This window comes from Microtus oregoni, unplaced genomic scaffold (genome assembly GCF_018167655.1).
Source record: "Microtus oregoni isolate MIOR12 unplaced genomic scaffold, Mior012 000000F_ref0000247, whole genome shotgun sequence".
NCBI classification, from domain to species: Eukaryota; Metazoa; Chordata; class Mammalia; order Rodentia; family Cricetidae; genus Microtus; species Microtus oregoni.
The window spans coordinates 20,760,575-20,778,579 of record NW_024543059.1 but is presented as its reverse complement, the minus strand read 5'-3'; the positions used below and the strand labels follow the sequence as shown (position 1 = coordinate 20,778,579).

The 18,005-nt window shown below is 47.6% G+C and overlaps 1 protein-coding gene across 1 annotated transcript in view; it reads left to right on the top strand.

Annotated features, from left to right (window-relative positions):
• The first annotated feature begins 5,777 nt into the window (after positions 1-5,777).
• The window catches only part of Fam174b (family with sequence similarity 174 member B), a 42,609-nt gene continuing 30,381 nt past the window's right edge, over positions 5,778-18,005 (top strand). The window contains exon 1 of the mRNA XM_041658332.1: positions 5,778-6,366. Within this exon, the coding sequence (XP_041514266.1) occupies positions 6,032-6,366 (335 nt within the window). The 5' untranslated portion in view covers positions 5,778-6,031. The remainder of the gene's footprint in view (positions 6,367-18,005) is intronic.

Here is an 18,005-nt window from a genome sequence, read left to right as displayed (position 1 = left end):
AGGCCCTACTGCGGAAGGCAATACCTACACAGCTCATGGAACCTGGAGAAGTTGAGTTGCTAGCTATCTAGTGCCTTCACCCCTATGGACTAGTGTTCTTGATATCAGAACACACGCTGCAAAGGACAAAGCTAAACACCAACTCAGCTATAAACCCTTCCTGCCTGGACTTCCCTCAGTGAATGAGCAACCTGGAAATACAAGATGAAATAAACCCTTTCCTCTCCAAGTGGCTTTGGTCAGAGTGTCTTTATAGGACATGGTCCAACACTCAGCATAAATGAGAAACTATGATCAGACATTCATATCCTCCTCCAATGCTCACAGAACTTTATGGAAGATTATGTGGAATGAACAGAAGGGCCAGAGGAGTCTCTAGATAGGAGAGGGCAAGATGAGAACTCTGTTGGGGACATCAAATCCACTGTCTTAATGGTGACCAAAAAATTTAGTCACTAATGTGACTAAATCTGACCAAGTGGTTCTTGGGTGTTTGGAACGGTTTAGGGGAGAATTTTGGAAGAGTCTGGAGTTGTGGCTCTGGTGGAAGTTTAGAATATACCAGAATAGAGAAGTGGATTGTAAAAGCTATACCTGTGAGATTTCAACTGGAAATGTGGACTCTCCTGGGAACTGGACTACATGATATTTATATCACATTCTGGCAAAGATCCTGTCCCATTTTGCTCATCTTCTGAGACACTGAGTGAGACCAAATTCAGAAGTCGTGGAGCAATTAAATTGTAGTAGCACATCAGCAGTCGGTAAATTAAATCGGTGGAGGGAATTTCAAGATGATTTGGGTGGAGTATGGTTGTTGGTTGCTTTAAGTAAGGCTTGCAGTGAGAATCAGGAACAAGCAGTACAGAAGAATTAAAAAAAACATGCAGTTTTCACAGATGTAAATAGAGTCAACTGAAACTTCTAGATGGGACAGCGAGGGTACTAAAGGGATTGGCGTCATTAAAGACACACCGGTGTGGCAAACTCCCATTTCCATGATCTCAGAGCCAGCAGCCACGACACAATGTAAAAAAACCAAAGCACATCATAAATGTTTTTGATTCATCACAATACATCTGTCTTAGGCTGGACAGTGGCTCATGCCTTTAATTTCAGCACTTGGGAGACAGAAGCAGATGGATCTCTGTGTGTTTGAGGCCACCTGGTCTATGTAGTAAGTTCCAGGCCGGGAGAGTTACATAGTGAGACTATTAAAACACAACAATAACAACAAAACAAACAAATAAACCAAAAATCAAAACCCAAAGCCAACCACCACCACCAAACAAAAAACAACAACAAGTCTGTCTTATGGAATAGAAGTCTTTAGAAATAAACCCTCATGGCTATATTGCAGCCACCCAGATTTTGACAAATGGGTAAATATCTTACTATAAAAAATAAGATAGGAGCTGGAGAGATGGCTCAGCAGTTAAGAGCACTGACTGCTCTTCCAGAGGTCCTGGGTTCAATTCCCAGCAACCACGTGGTGGCTTACAACCACCTATAATGAGATCTGGTGCCCTCGTCTGGCCTACAGGCAGGATACTGTATAAATAAATAAATAAATAAATCTTTAAAAAGAGAAAAATAAGATAGCCTCTTACATTCACAGTGCTGGGAAAACCGGGTATCCATCTGCAGAAAAAATGAAATGAAGTGTGTGTTGGGTTTGGCCCTACTGGTCCGTAGGTTCCTGAGAAGGGGAGTGTGGATTGAGGAAAGAGACAAGAGACAAAAGAGAATGGGGAGGGCTTCCAGTGAATACAGTAGCAAAAGGCAAAAAGCCCCGAGTTTATTACTCTCAGCCCTTATACACCCCAAACAAAAGGGGGAGGGCACAGAACTCCAGGAGACAAAGAACAAGCAAGCACAATTACCTCCTTATATCTCAGAACACCTGGTAACCACGCCCTAAGTCAAAACATCCTGTTGACTGGCCTTTGAAGAGTAAGGCTACCAGGAGCCACATCCTTGGTCAAATATCTTGTTGCTCCTCCAAGAATAGGTCTGAACTCTCTGACTTTTAGTCAAGATGGAGCAGACTCAAAACTGTGGGCCCTCACAAATCTGTATCTTTCAGCATGCATAAAAATCACCTCAAGGAGCTAGCGAGATGGCTCAGCAGTTAAGAGCACTTTCTGCCTTTGCAGAGGACCCAGTTTTATTCCCAACACCCACATAGTGGCTCACAGCTACCCAGAGTCCCAGTTCCACGAGAATCCAAACAGCACACACGGTGCACATACATGCAAGCAGGAAACACATTCATAGACATAAGAAAGTAAAATAAATAAACTTAAAAATATTTTTTTAAAAGGGGCCTGGAAAGAAGGCTCAGTGATTAAAAGCACATAAAAATCACCTCAAGGAGCTAGCGAGATGGCTCAACAGTTAAGAGCACTTTCTGCCTTGCAGAGGACCTGGGTTCAATTCCCAGCACCCACACAATGTGGTTGCTTCCCAGCCATCCATGTTCTAGGGAATGAGATGCGCTCTTCTGACCTTTGTGGACACCAAACATGCACATGGTAGACATACACACACACAGGCAAAATGCTCACATATAAAAAAAGAATATATTTAATAAAAATGTAAAAAAACCAACTTGAAATGGATCAAGGACTTTAACACAGAGGTTGAAACACTGAAACTGCCAGCAGAAATAACAGAAAACACTTCAGGACATAGTTGGAGGCAAAAAGCTGTTCTGCTAATTACTCTAAGCACAGTACATAAACCAAAACATTGACAAGGAGGATTACATGAAATTAAAGGCTTCTGCACAGCAAAGGAAACAATCAGAGGGGTGGAGAGCGAGCCTACAGAATGGGGTGGGGGGGGGAGTATTTGCTGGCCATACGTCAGCTGACTTCCTTGAAGCGATGGCTTGTTTTTTGTTTTGTTTTTATTTTTGAGACATTGCCCACCACAGACCCACTCTGAAGTCTGCCAGTCACTCTTGGATGACAAATGGGGTTCCAGGGGAAAGAATGGCCATTTTGTCTGTGGCTCCAAGAACCACACACCTGCTTTTCCTCCTCTGCCGGTTCTCAGCATGAAACTAAAGCAACTTATTGATTCTTCCTGTCTTATCACATACGACGATAACATGTTCTGCTCCTCAGAGTCAAGGTTTAATAATTTCAAGGCTCTATCAAGGGAATTCTGAAGTGATACTGTTTCCGTGCAGAGCAAGGCTTTGAAGATGACACCTGGCATAGGTAGAACTTGCCTGGAGTCTTGCTGTCACCTTTGTTGACATTGGCACAAATGTCATCTCAATGCAAAAGGAAAATCCCCTCTCAGCACCCTTCTAGAATTATTTCTCACTTTGAGGATGCCCTGAGAGGGTGTGAGGAGCCCCAGGGGTCCACAGACCATGCTTCTAGAATGTCTGCTCTAGTGGACAGTAGTCTTCGATGACAGCCTAACCTGGGTCCAGCAGCCCTTGGTTTGATATCAACTGAAGCTGGTCACTGTTGCCTGTTACTATTTTCCCATGTTAAAAAGGCCATTGTACACAGTTATTTGTATCATAATGCTTTAGGTATTCTAAAATGGAACAATGTATAAGTGAACCTTAATTAGGAAGAATTAAAGATCCTAAAATGCCACTTTCCGAAGGTAGCTTAGCATTTATGCTTTCTATATTCTTGGTGTTAAGTCAATGTCAAGTAATCGCACCCACAGCTCATAAATTGTGACAAAAGGAGAGAAGTCTGATACTTATTTTAGTGTATGTGTACGTCTGTGTGCCTGCTTCTCTGTGTACCAGCTGTGTGCAGTGCCCAGGGAGGCCAGAAGAGGGCGCTGGATCCCCAGGAACTGGAGTTAACTGTGAATCACCCGATGTGGGTGCTAGGAATGGAGCCAAGGTCCTTCGCAGCTCCTTTTCTCTAGCCAGCTTCCCCCTTCTTGTGGATTTTTCTCAGTGACCGTATTGTGCTTGGCCCTGTTACTCTTATTAAATATTAAAAACCTCCTATTCACTGGTTAAGTCCTTTCTGGCCCTGACCACTCAACAGTCAATGTTCATTCTTATTGAGAGGGTTTCACTTGGGCACACCTGCGCTCTATTATGCAAGGCTGCAGCACCTGAAGCTTGTTTCGGAGAAGGCTCGGGAGTTATGAACCTCACATCCAGATCTTAGGGAGTTTTCTGTGTATATAGTCATGAAAACGAAGACTCTCCATCAATGATAGTTCAGAGTTAGAAGAACTTAACCATATGTTTCTTTTCTTTCTTTCTTTTTTTTTTTGAGGGGGGAGAAGGGTGTCTGGGTCTCACCATGTAGCTCTGGCTATATAGGACTAACTATATAGACCAGGATGGCATCAAACCCATAGGGATCTGCCTGCTTCTGCCTCCTCAGTGCTGGGATGAAAGGTGTGTGCCATCATGCGGAGCATATGATCTATATTTAGCTCTCATCCCTGTGACATGCTTGCAAACACACAAGAACTACTGGGGGGCAAGGACTACTGGGAATCTGAATGTTGCTCATCCGCCCTCCCCCCTCTGCAAATAAAAATTCATCACATTGTATATTGCAGAAAGCTGGGAGATGGCCCCGATGCTCCCGGCTTCCTGGTATTTGCAACATTACAGTCGCCTTTCCTCAAGTGTGAATGAGATCTGTGGCAGGCTTCTAACGAATTGGTTCAGGAAAAAGTGTCGGGATGTCATACCTGCGATTGTGTTTTATGGAATTGTACTCGTATCATGCTGGATGATTTAATTGCTAACTGGGCTTGAATGCTTTGAAGATGCCAAATCCCAGCACTTGGGAGGCAGAGCCAGGAGGATTATCTGTGACCTCGAGGCCAGCCTTGTCTACAAAGCAAGTTCCAGGTCAGCCGAAGACACAGAGAAATCCTGTCTCGAAACCCCTCCCGCGCATACACCCACAAAGTCTCCAATGAGAGAACTCAGGACAGACAACCTTTGACAGACAGATGGTGGGGGATGGAGGTTCTGATCTCACAGCCGATGAAGAGCTGATTCTGCCTGGAGAAGCTGACTGAGCCCGGAGATGGAGCTTGTCCTAGGTGAGCCTTCTTAGGAGCTCCTAACAAGACACCTTGAAACGGGAGAACCCAGATAGGTCTGAGATAATATACGTGGCTGTTGTGAGCTACTAAGTTTTGGGGTAATTATGGAAGTTTGGTTATGCAGATATAGACAATGAATATATATATATATATACATTATATTATACTTGTCTCTCTAGCAGGACCAGAAATGAACTGTTCAAAGTATCCTGGTTCTTGTTCTATGTGTTTAAATATTTACCTATCATTGGGGGAGTGCCTCCCAGACCAACCTGGGGTTAGCTCGGGAAATGCACTGAGCACTGCCTCAATTCCTGGGCTCCCAGAAGTATCCGTAGCTGTTTTCCGCCCCAGCATCATTTAGTTTATATACCAGAGACAGCACGACAATCAATTACTCCTTGGAGTTTGAAACGCCAGGCTGGTCTGGAGAAGGTGTTCATACTTCCAAAGGTGGAAGCGCAGAAAACTAGTTCACCAGCAGAAGTGTAAAATGCTTACAAGCTCCAGGTGGGAAATTTGCGCTCCCGAGAGCTGGCTCTGCGTGCTAAATCAGCTAATGAGGACAAGAGAATACCTGTTTCTAGAGGGGGCTGCTGGATTGAATGAGAAATCGTGCGAGCCTCTCAGCACACTACTCTGAGCAGAGTGAGCCAGGCCATTAGGATTTCTCGGTGGGGTCTCAGGTCTCGAACAGCCTGGGGCCACCCAGGGGCGGAGCGCAGCGGGGACCCAGCCAAGGTCTGCCCCGCCCACGCGGGGCCAAAGCCCGTCGAATGACTCGGTGCAACGTGTTGGTGGCTGCTGCTGCTGCGGCGGCGGCGGCGCGGGTTCTTCCGGGCTCTGCAGCTTCCTGCTGAGCACCGCGCAGCCGCCTCGGCCGCGGGAGCCCCCGGCGCAGGCCTCCGGGGTGCAAGCCTCCCGGGCTCAGGCTTCCGGGACGCAGACCTCCGCACCGTGCGCACAGCGCACCATGAGCGCCCTGTCGCCGCCGCCGCCGCCGCTGCTGTCGCCGCTACTGGTGCTGCTGCTCTCTCTCCTGGCTGCGCCCGCCGTCCTCGCTCGCACAGCCGAGTCCGCCTCGGCCTCAGAGCCCGAAGCGAAGCACCAGCTTCCGCCTAGCCTGGGGAATGCCACCCGGCTGGGACCTGGCGTGATGGGCGGGGGCGGCTCCAACAGCAGCGGCAACGCCGTGGTGACCCGTATCTCCAGCCTGCTTCGCGACCTGCCCACCCTGAAGGCGGCGGTGATCGTGGCGTGCGCCTTCAGCGCGCTGCTCATCGCCTGCCTGCTGCTGCGCGTCTTCAGGTGGGTCGCGTCACCCCGCGCCTTGCTCAGCTGGCTCGGCGGGCGGTGTCGCCATGCTGCTGCCCCCGCGCGCCGGCCCCACCTGCGCGCACAGGTGCTCCGTCTTGGCGCGCTCCCGCCAGACGCGCATCGTTCTGCTCTCCCGGCGAGGGTTGGGATCCGGAGGGCGGGCGCGTGTATTTGGTTACATTTCAGGAACCGTTTCCCCTTAAGGCTGTTCGGTGTGTCCCAGGTCCGAGATTCCATTGCTTTACTCTACTCAACGGTTTACACTCTCTGAGTTCCGACCACCTTCCGCGGAATTTATTTTTATGCCCACTTTACAGACGAGGTATAACATTCAAAGGGGTGGCTGGCTTACACAGGTACTCAGCGGTGGAGGGATAATTTGGAGTTCTTCTAATGTGAACCTCGTTCCTGTTCTCCCCCTACCTTCTGCAGCTCTTTTCCCCCTATCCCACCCGCTAGTCCCCTCTTTTCACCTACAGAAAAAGGGAGAGAAAGGGATGCCCGAGGAACCCGGGGACGCCTGCTATGCACCTGATTTGATAATAGGCTTCAGGAGGTTTGGTGACCCTCGACAGCTGCGGTGACTTTCCGTTGCTGAGCTTCTAGATTGAGCGGTCCCAGTGCACACTTACAGGGGCCTGAGAAGACCTCAGGGGGGTTTTGTAGGTTGTTCAAGGCCAAGGAGAAAGTGTCCAGGAAATCCAGGCAATCGCTGGAATAGTGAGTCAGGAGGGTTCACAGGGGAGGTCAGTTGGCCATTTCTCTGGAATGCTAGGGAAATCCTGGTTTGTAGGAAAAAAGCTAAATACATCCTGTTATTCCCACCAACCAGCCAGGAAATGTGTGTGTGTGTGTGGGGGGGGGGGGTGGTTACTGACCCTCTGTCCCATACTATACTATTTTGATGAGCTAGCAAAGAATAGGGCAAGGGGCTTGTACCTTTGGAGAATATCTACAGGGCAAGAGCAGAAATTAGACCCAGGAAAGTCAGGGTTAGGAACTACGTGCAAAGAGGTGCTGTTAGTTTTGACGCTAAGTTTAGGCATTTCCTTTGGGGCCAATATGATGAAATGCCGGTAGTCTGAGGACAGAGAAGAGGGTCTGTGGTCCCGTGTTCCCTTACCACTTCCTGCTTTGGCTCACCCCAACCTTCCCACTTCCCTCATTCCTGCTGATGAACCTCACTGGGTCTTTGTAGCCAGAGCGTAGGCATGGAATTACCTATGTGAGGTGTTTGGGCCCTTATACACTGGCCCAGTTCACCTTGCTTCTCTTAACCAGTTCTTCTGAGTCTTGTTTTTATCTCTTGCTATTTCCTTTTATACCCATGGCCCCGGCTTGTGTTTTCCTATTTATGGTTGGATTTGTTCTCTGCATCTTCCAAGACTGTATGCTGGACCCTGAGTGGTTTTCATGGACAGCTGAATGGGGTCGTTGTTTTCTTATCTGGCCTGTTTAGCCCTAACCTTGTGTCTGTCTCTGCCACTACACCCTATATCCCACCATGCTGCATTGCCCAGTTCGCAAAGAGTCCTTGAGGGTGAGATGCCCCTCTTAGTGTTTCTGTGCAGAAGGAGGGGCTGGCGTTCAGCTGAGGCAGCGATGTCTTTTGCTGATTTCCTCACTGTTCACTTGGAGTCTGCGAACGTCTAGAGCAAACAGCTCTGAGCCTGGAGGGCTGAAGCATTTAGCTCAAAATAGTCCCGGCCCACACAGCTGTATACTTTTAAAAGAAGGCATTTGAACTATTTTGCCAGTCTGCTCTCTATTACCCAAGAGTTGGGGAGAAGACAAGGCATCGTGTGGCCAGATGTGTGTGTTGCTGGGGGGGGGGGGGGGAGGGGCAGGGCAATGAGTTTAAGTCGGAGATGTGGTACTCAGGCCTGGAAGGGAGAGTCCTTGGCTTGGGTGTGGAAGGAAGGAGACCACTTCAGAAGATAAATGGCTTCTGGTTGTGATCATATCCTCTTCCTGGGAAGGCAGGCTTGTTAGCTGAGTCTCCAGGCAGAGAACTGCCAATCTGGATCTGGATGGAGATAGGATCTGTAGTGTTACAGCAGAGAAGGGCCTTGATGGTACCCAGTCCTCTGGTGTTCTTTTGGAGATGTTGCTCCTCGGAGTGTGGGACAAGTATTGGATTTCAGAACACCCCATGGTTCTGTATGGCTGAAGGCGGAGCTGCACCTCGACTCTGCTGTGGGGTGCTCTGTTCTGTGACTGTTAACTATAGCCATCTTCCCCCTGTGGACTGGATTAACTGGGCTTTCAGAACAACTGGGCTGCTGGCTAGGGGTCTTTTGTACCTGCTTGCTTTCCATTACTTAGCTGTAGGCCCTGAGTCCTGGTCTTCCAATCACCCAGAATTCCCAAGACCATTTCATTCCTGTTTAAACGTTGCCTGGTGAAGTGGTCCCACCGACCACCGCTTTCACCTGGGCTGCACCTTCCCCTTGTCTCCTGGGTCACAGTGATGTTCTTTAGGCTGGGGTTCCTGGCTGATCCCTGTTGCTCTGCCCTTCATCCTCCCTCTTCTGCTGAGTGATGGTCTCATTCTTTGATTCTCTCAATCTCCTACATCAAATTCTTGGACCTGTGGGCAAGGCCGTCTCTTCATGATTGGCATTGTGTTTGTTCTTGAGCCTTTAAGTTCTGCCCAGTGCTCCTCTGCCCTTAGCTGTGCTGGACTCCAAGGGCTCTCAAGAGGCATCATGTGGTCCTTTCTCTCTCTCTCTCTCTCTCTCTCTCTCTCTCTCTCTCTCTCTCGGATGGGCTTTTCCAATCCTATAAGGCCCCGGTTTCTCCTTTGCTATCTGGTAACCATTAACCACCTTTGGTTTTGGAGAACTGGAAACATAACTTTCTGAACTGGGAGGTGCTGTAATAATGAGATACACGTGGAATTTATTAAGGGATGCTTGACTTTTTTTCTAAGTCTTTGAAGTAATGTTATTTTCTTTCAAATTATACAATTTCGATGTATGGGTTAAATATATTAAAATTAGGGCTGGAGATGCCATTCAGTGGCACATGTTTCTCTCTCTCTCTCTCTCTCTCTCTCTCTCTCTCTCTCTATCTCACACACACACACGTTCACACTCACATGAGTACAAGCAAGCATGCATACACGCATAAGTGTCTGACAGGTTTAACTGTGTCTTTAGGTTTCTGTTTCTTTTGTTGAACCTAGAAAGCTGGTCTCAAGATCAAGCAATTCTTCTGTCTTAGTTAGGATTTCTATTGCTGCGACAAAACACCATGACCATAAAGCAAGCTGGGGAGGAAAGGGTTTGTTTGGCTTACACTTTATTTAGCATTGCTGTTCATTACTGAAGGAAGTTGGGACAGGAACTCAAACAGATCAGGATCCTGGAAGCAGGAGCTGATGCAGAGGCCAGGGAGGAGTGCTGCTTACTGGCTTGCTTCTCCTGGCTTCCTCAGACTGCTTTCTTATAGAACCATGAGCTGGGCCCCCCTCATTGATCACTAAATGAGAAAATGGCTTATAGAGGGATCTCATGGAGGCATTTCCTCAACCGAGTCTCCTTCCTCTTCGATGACTCTAGCTTCTGTCAAGTTGACACATAAAACCAGCCAATATACCTCCTGTTTCAGCCTCCCAAGTTCTAAGATTTTGGGCACGAGCCACCATGTTTGACTCTTGCTTTTCATGTATTGCCGAAGGCTCTGGTTGTGTAAAATGTACCACGAACTCAGAAAGTTAGGGAAAAATACTGTGTTGGTTTTTCATGCTGCTGTGTCAAAAATCCTGATAAAAATGGGGGCTGAGCACGAACTGTTGATCTGAGCTCATGGTTTTAGAGGTATCTGGGCCCCAGCGCTGTGGACCTGTGGTGAGGCAGGGCATCATGACCAGGAGGCCAGGGTGGAGAACAGATGCTCACATAATGGTCTGGGAAAGAGAGAAATTGGCCGAACATGTTGTCCCACTCTGCCTGTCGCCTGGATCCCCTGGGATACCAAGTCTATCCAACTTATCTCTTTGTTGACCCTCCTGTGTTTTCACTTGGGAAGACTTCTTGGTCAGGCTGCCTTCACTCAAGCTCCCCAAACCCACTTGAGTTTTGAATTTCCGGTCCCTCTGCAATACCAGGCTGCCGACTGCTAAGGGCAGGGCTTCCGTGGCTCTCTAGCACCTAGTGTCATTCCAAGAATAGGCTGGCATTTAATAAAGATATTTTTAGCGAAAGAATGTTGACCTCCCAAGTATTTTACATTGTTGATGACTCTCCAAGTGTCCCCTGTGACTATTTGCACGGCCAATGTGGGATGCCTATGGGGTAGGGGTTTTGGGTGGTACCTGTTCCTTGTCTTAGCCATGCAGAAAAACTGGGGAAGAGAGTGTGGTATCTTTGCTTTTAAATTAGCGCTCTGTCTTCCTGTTTGTCTTCCCTGATGGAGTCACCTTGCTAGACAACAGAAAAAAACTTGGATCCAAGTTTAGTAAAAGGAAAGATCCATGTCGTGAAACCAGGAACTTTTAGATAGGCAGCCACCCCGCTAAGGTCCACATAGTTTTCACTTTGATGTTCTTTCTGGTGCTAACGATTAGAAGAAGAGGAAATGCGTGCATGTTAGGGTCTTCAGAGCAGTTCTGTCTCACTTATGTAGAGGTGAGTGTGATTGGGGACACCTGTAATTTCAATATTGAGGAGGCTGAGGCAGGAGGATCATGAGTTGGAAGCTAGCTGGTACACAGTATGGCCTTGCTGAAACAAAACACAAAAGCCAAGACAAACCCAGCAGTGGACACTGTTGAGAAGAATATGGTAGTCTGTGACGCGTTCATACTGAGTGTCAACTTGACAGACTTGAGAACCATCCAGAGGATGACCTTTTAGGCGTGTCTATGACAGAGTCCCTAGGTTGGGTTTGTTGAGGTGAGTGGATACACCTTAAATATGGCCAGCCCTGTGGCCTGGGCCGGGGTGCCAGTTGGAGTGAAAGGGGAGACTGAGCTGAGCATCAGTGTTCCTGTCTCTCTATTTCCTGACTGCGGCTCCTGCCACAATGATGTCCCCACCCTGCTGCACTGTACCTTCAGAATGTGAGCCGAAAAAGACCCTTCCTTCCTTAAGGGCTATGTCAGCATAGGGCTATGTAATAACAACAGGGCAGGTACAGGATATGTAATTCTCTAGAGCTGCTAAAAGCGATGACGTGGGACGGTGGTGGCGTGAACTGAATAAGACTTGGACTATGGGAAAGACAGTGACAGTGGCAGTATTGGCCATGCATTGTTGAATGCAGCAGATTATAAAGCGGCGTGAATGTCTGGGTTCATTGAACTCAGTTATAAATACATGCATATATGAATGTGCAAAGAAATATATTAACATGTGCACATACCTGTACACATGTTAATATATTAACACGTGGGCGACTCTTCCTTTATGTGATTCTATTCATGGCATGATTCTGTATCACCTGGACTCCTTTACAGTTCTGAGTCATGTGTTCATGCATGCACACTGTATCCTGGGACATGTCTGAAGACCAGTAGGAAAACAAGGCATACCTCTGGCGATGGGATTCCTGTGTTCTCCTACTCGGTTTCCCTGGTTGGGTACCAGGGTATGCTCTGTGCAACCATGCTTGGGGTTCCTTTGTTTGTAACCAACGCTCAGGATAATTGATGCTTTCCCATGTGCCGGATATACTGTAGCATCTCCTTGCTTTGGTCTCCGTTTCTTCTCTCTCTTCCCACGCTTCTTTTGTGTGTGTGCCAACACACACATGTATGTGGAGACCCAAGGAAGATGCTGGGTGTCTCCTCTGTGGCCCTCCACTCTGTCCTCTTAAGATAGAATCTCTCACTGATCTAGGAGTTCACCAGTTTTTCAGCTAAGGATGACCTATCAGCAAACCTCTGTTGATCCTCCTGTCTCCACCCACCCATTGTGGGGTTACAGGCACCTCCCCAGGCACACCCAGTTCTTTTTTAGTGGGTTCTAGGAATCTGAGCTCTGGCTTTCATGCTTGTATGGCAAACACTTTTACCCACTGAACCCCAGGACCCATATTTCATCTGAAATCCCTGTCTTAGTTATATTTCTATTTGGTGATAAAATGCTGTGACCGAGACCAAGGCACCTTACAAGAGTTAGTTGGTTGGGCTTTGGTTTTAGAGGGTTAGCATTCATGATGCTTCTATGTATTAATAAATCTTTTTGATTTTTATTTAGTTTTACTTTCTATTACAAAAAACTTTCTCTCTCTCTCTCTCTCTCTCTCTCTCTCTGTGTGTGTGTGTGTGTGTCTGTCTGTCTGTCTGTCTGTCTGTGTGTGTAGGTTAGAGACACCTTGTTGGAGTCAGTTCTCCCCTTCTACCATATGGGACCCAGGAACTGAACTCAGTTCCTTAGGATGAGTGACAAGAGCCGCTATTCACTGAGCCATTTTACCTGCCCCATGTGTTAATATTTTACTATCAAGGGAAACTCTAGGTAGGAGATCAAATCTGGAGAGAAGATTCTAGAGCACCTTCTGGTGGGTGTGATCACATGGTATCACATGGAGGTCTTGGAGGTGGGCGGACATCTCTGGGTTGGCTGCTCGATGCCTTTCGTGAAAGAGCAGGAGGGAAGATTTTTTTTTTCTTTTAAGGAGCTGTGTGTAGGAGTAGAAAACTGATTTTTCTTACCTTTTTGACTTTGGGTGCTGGTAGCCTTGCATGGATTCAAGGATATGACACTCATAGACCCAGGACTACAGAGACCCTTTGCCCCAGGGGTTCCGCTATAATATCCCTTTCATTGAGCTTTGAGAATTGAACCTTACTCTCCCGTGATGTGGCTGCCAGCCAGGGAGGCTTTACACATTGAAACCGCAGCTTCCCCGCTCCCTGGCTTGGCTGCTCTCCCGGTTTTACTGTACAGGCACTGTTTCTCTCCTGTCTCTGGTGGCTGCGTGCTCAACCCCTTCTTATTTCAAAATCTCTGTAAAATCTCTTGTCTGAAAGGATTTGTTTTGGCTCTTCCCCAGGGATCGGGAAGACAAAGTTGAGGTGATCTAGCATTGCCTGGTGTGGTGGCGAGGGAATAGCCACCATGTTCTGGAGACAGTGACCCCTTGCATGCACAAGTTGCTATCTAGGTCCTGGAGAAGGGGCTAAAGTTTCCTCCTTGCCTTGTGTTTCCCAAATTTTCTATTATTATTATTGTTTATTATAATAAGGAGAAAAGTTAAATATAAACACTTACTCCAGGGCTGGGCAGGGTGTGTCAGGAGGACCTCTCCAACTCACTGGCCAGCCTCCGTGAGAGAACCTGTCTCAGAAAGCAAGGTGGAGAGTAATTGTTGACACAACCAGTGTCAACACACATGTGCACACCCGTTTGGATGTTTGCATGTGCACGCAACACATATAATCACCATTATGTAGCCATAAGCATCAAGGGTACTAGGGCTGAGCTGCTCTCAGATTTGGCTTTCTGGTTTGCTTGTTGGCAATGTGAGCGTTCTCTGAACCATGCTAGGTATCCACTCTCTGCTATTAATTACATACAGTACATGCTTCTGAGGCTTGGTGGGATATCTAGGATAACATGTCAACCACATCCCAGTTTCTCCTTCAAGCAACCGAGTGTCCTACGGTACCAAAAGCTATGGCTTCTGAAGACAGAGGTAGTTTCTGCTCGACCTTTTGTCTTGTTTCTGCTCGGGAGCAAGGCAGCCGTATGGTCAAAATAATCAGGCAGCCGTGTGTACCTCCGAGCATGTTTCAAGTGAAATTGGTAATCATCTCGGCTGAGCCCTTTTGACTGCTCAGCTCCCCAGCAAAGATGGTATCTTGTGACCACCCTTATGAATAGGCCTTTTAGGCACGGGCACCTGCCTCTAGTTCCTTCTAACAAATTGAAAAGGGAAAAGAACAAATCCCTCTTTAATGTAACCCTGAGCCCCTGGCTCACATGGAGTTTCCATAGATGCCCTGGCACTTATACTCTTGCCGGTGTAAGTTCTTGTGATACCAGACATGTGTAAGGCTAAGTGGAAATGGGATTGGCTGGGCTAGGGTGGGGTGAATGTGTCCCACCAGAAGGGAAACCCTCCTGGATTTAAGCAGTACTTCTTGAGTTGTGTGTTTACTGTTCTGGTGCATGCTTAGGTCTAAACCTTTGCAAGGGGACATTCTGGGAGCAGGCGTTTAAAATCATGTTCTTTCTTATGGCTTCATTTAAAAAAGCAACAACAATATCTCCTAATTTGAGGGCAGTCTGTAAGGAATCCAAACTTCATGTTTATATTCTGGGGCTGTGGGGAGGAGGAAGCCCATTCTAGGTAGGTGTGGCTCAGAGGAGAGCAGGATACAGAGGACTCTGGCAGTGTTCCCCCAGAAGTGGGAGGCCTTGGGCCCTGGAACCTCTCAGGTGTGAGCTTTCTTCACATTCAGGGCTCTGCTTCCGCAGGACCCCACCCCCCACTTCTGCACTGTACAGCTGGAACAGAAACCCATAGCTAAGAGAACTGTAACCCCAGGCGTTTGTATGCTCAGCTGTGTCCTCTCCCTGGGCCTCCAGGATATGGCAGGCTGCCTTTGGCCTGTCAAATGGGTCTCTCTAACACTTAGCCCAGCAGCAAGGAGAAAGTTTGACTGAAGAGACAGTGCATTCTTGCTAATGTTTCACAAGTGCCTCTGTGAACACAGGGTGCTGTGCTGAACAGGGAGCACCCCAGGGACCCAGGAACATCAGTAGGCAAGGGAAGATAGCACCTTTGTTGCTATCTGGTGGGAAGGAAGCAGGGAGTCACAAATCAAAGCCAAGTGGCGTTGGCTGGAGATAGAGTGGCCTGGGAAGGCTCTGTAGTAGAGGAGGGAGATTCGGACTTAGCAGTGGGAAGGAGGGCTTCTTCCAGGCTTGGATAGACAAAGCAAGTGGAACGGTTAGTTCTAGCTGTCATCACAGTTTCGAGTCATCGGGGAAGAGAGTCCCAGTGAGTTGTTGTCGGGGTCAGATTGTCTTACAGGCTTGTCTGGAAAGGGTTGTCTTGATTGAGTTGGCTGATATGGGAACTGGCCTGCTGTGGGTCCTGGATTGGCTAAGAATTGCAAAGATGAACTGAACAGTAGACATACATGCATGCATCCTCTTTGCTCTTGACTGTGGATGTGAATAGCTGCTTTAGGTTCCTGCTTGACTTTCCCAAGTCAGTGAGGGATGGTAGCCTGGAATTCTGAGACAGATAACCTGAAATAGAACTATCTTCCTCCCTGAGGACCTCATTGTTACACAGTTCTGTGCTGGGCGGTTTATGTTTCCTGCTCCAGGTAAGGGTGCTTTATTGGGGTTCCTATTTTACAGGTGAGCAAATCAAGTCACTGACAATGTGGATGTGTCTTGCTTAAAGGCGAGAGCTGAATGGGGAAGGGGAAGGACCCAACTCATGCTTCTTCTGTTGAAATATATTTGGAAAACACCCAATGCTTTCCAGGGGATTTGGCCTGCTGGAGGAAACTGAGGGATAACATAGGGTGAATTAAAGGTCTGTTTTCAAAAGAGTGGTCCAGAGGAGGTCTTAGGTACGGAGTGAGTGGCTAAGGAGTGATTGGGTGCAATGGGGGTGCATGGTGTCTAAGGAGACCTGGAAAAAGTGTTGGAAGAACCAGTTGGCAAGGCCGGAGGGCTGAGCGATGCTGAGCAAAAGAAAGCATCTGGAGGCTCAGGGTGTGCTGTATCTGTTTGGGAGGACAAGAGAGACCATCCTGCAGAGTGCGAGGGTGACGGGTCAGGTGGCGGTTGGATTGGAAGCTCCTAGAGCTGTAGTTGAGATCTTATGGTTTGTCTGGCTCATGTTGTCTAATACCTAAGGCCACGGTCCTGACTGCCTGTATTGGGATCTATCTGCAGTTGGTACCATTTTGCCAATCCCAAAGGAGTAAGAAAAGGAAGCATATTGGTTTGCTGATCATGGCAAAATTGCCAGGGAAGAGGGAGGGGTGATCTTGGCTGATGGGCGTATCATTACATCTGTCAGGGCTCATAGGCTTAGAGTGGAATTATTAAATATCACCCATGCTTGGCACTCAAGACCATAGAAACCACAGCTAAGAAACTGAGACAAATTTGCCAACAGAAGGCCTGGGACTTGCAAATTCAGGCCACAGACAGGTAGGCTAGTCTGTTTGGTTTGGATCTGATACTGATTTTGAAAACTGGAAGAGCCGAGAATACTTAATGTAAAGATTTGGGGTCCCTCTCCTTTTGCTAGGTGAGAATGCATAGTGGTATAGTGGCAGTGGACCTCAGCCTAGGAAGGGACAGGAGCTGGCTGCTGCTGCCCCCTTTATGCTGGGCATGGCACTGATCTTTTTATTATTATTTTTACATTTTTGGATTTATTGTGTGGGTGCACAAGTGTGTGTGCTATTTTTTTGCGTTTATTTATTGTGTGTTTGCACATGTAGGTGAGCATGCGCTGAGGTGGGTTTGTGTAGGAAGCTTGTGGTAGTTAATATTTCCCTTCCATCACGTGGGTTCCAGAGCTCTAACTCAGGTGATCAGGTCTTTCAGCGAGCACCTTGACCCGCTAAGCTCTTTCAGTGCCTCCATGCACCGTTCCTGGGGCCTTTGATTTGAAGGCAGTGCTTAGTCACCATCTGTCATCATGTTTGTTCCCATGTTTACGTTACACCATTTCCACTTCAAGGGGTCACTGTATTTACAGGGCACGGTGGCATTTGAGTTGTTGACTTGCTGCTTTGAGTCACAGGGCTGGGTCCATGCTGGTACATTGGGGCAGCAGCATGGGGAGGGGCAGCACCCTGACCAGGTGAGGAGTGGGTGTCCACAAAGAATCTCAGCACAGCCTCCAGGAGGCCCAGGCTGAGCGGCTGAAGCAGAGCCCGGCTGCTGGAGATCCTAAAGTCATTGTTTCATGTGACCGTGTTTAATTGAAGTTCCCTATCTGGAGTAGAACAAGATGAGATTCAGATATTACTGGCTCATTGAGACTACCTTACATGGCGGACACTTGTCAGATGGAGCTCCTGAATGCTGCGGTGCTGCAGCCTGGCTTCAGGGGAAGGTTCCTGAGATGGGGAAGGGGCGTTGGCATGAAGAAATGAATTGTCCGACCCCCAGATGAGTGTCACACAAGTGGCCAGTCCCCAATAGCTCCAGACATCTTTATTTATGTATCAAAACCAAACATGTTTTTCCATACTAACAAGTTTTTCCCAGCCTCCAATGTTAAACCTCCGGCAAAAACAAATATGTCAAATATGTTTTTTTCCCCCAACTTTTACATCGAAACATCTTTAAACCAAACCCAATACTTATCATTTTGCTAACTTGGCCAAATATTGAGCCAGGTACATCCTGTCTTTACAAAACTAGAGGTGATAAACATAGGTATACATTTTCAAGAACAACAATCTTACTCAAAGCATATTTACAGAAATAGGGGTGATTTGCCTCGGGTCCTGTCAGCGCTGAATCAGAACAGCTCCCGGGATCTGCAGTGACAGCTGGCATCCCAGGACAAGAAACCTGAGAAGCATCAGCTCCCAAGAAATCTTAGGGGAAAATGTTTGAGAAAAAAATGGGGTTTCCATGAATGATCACATCTGTCCCATGCAGGGTTGATAAAATGATACTAAAACTGCCAAG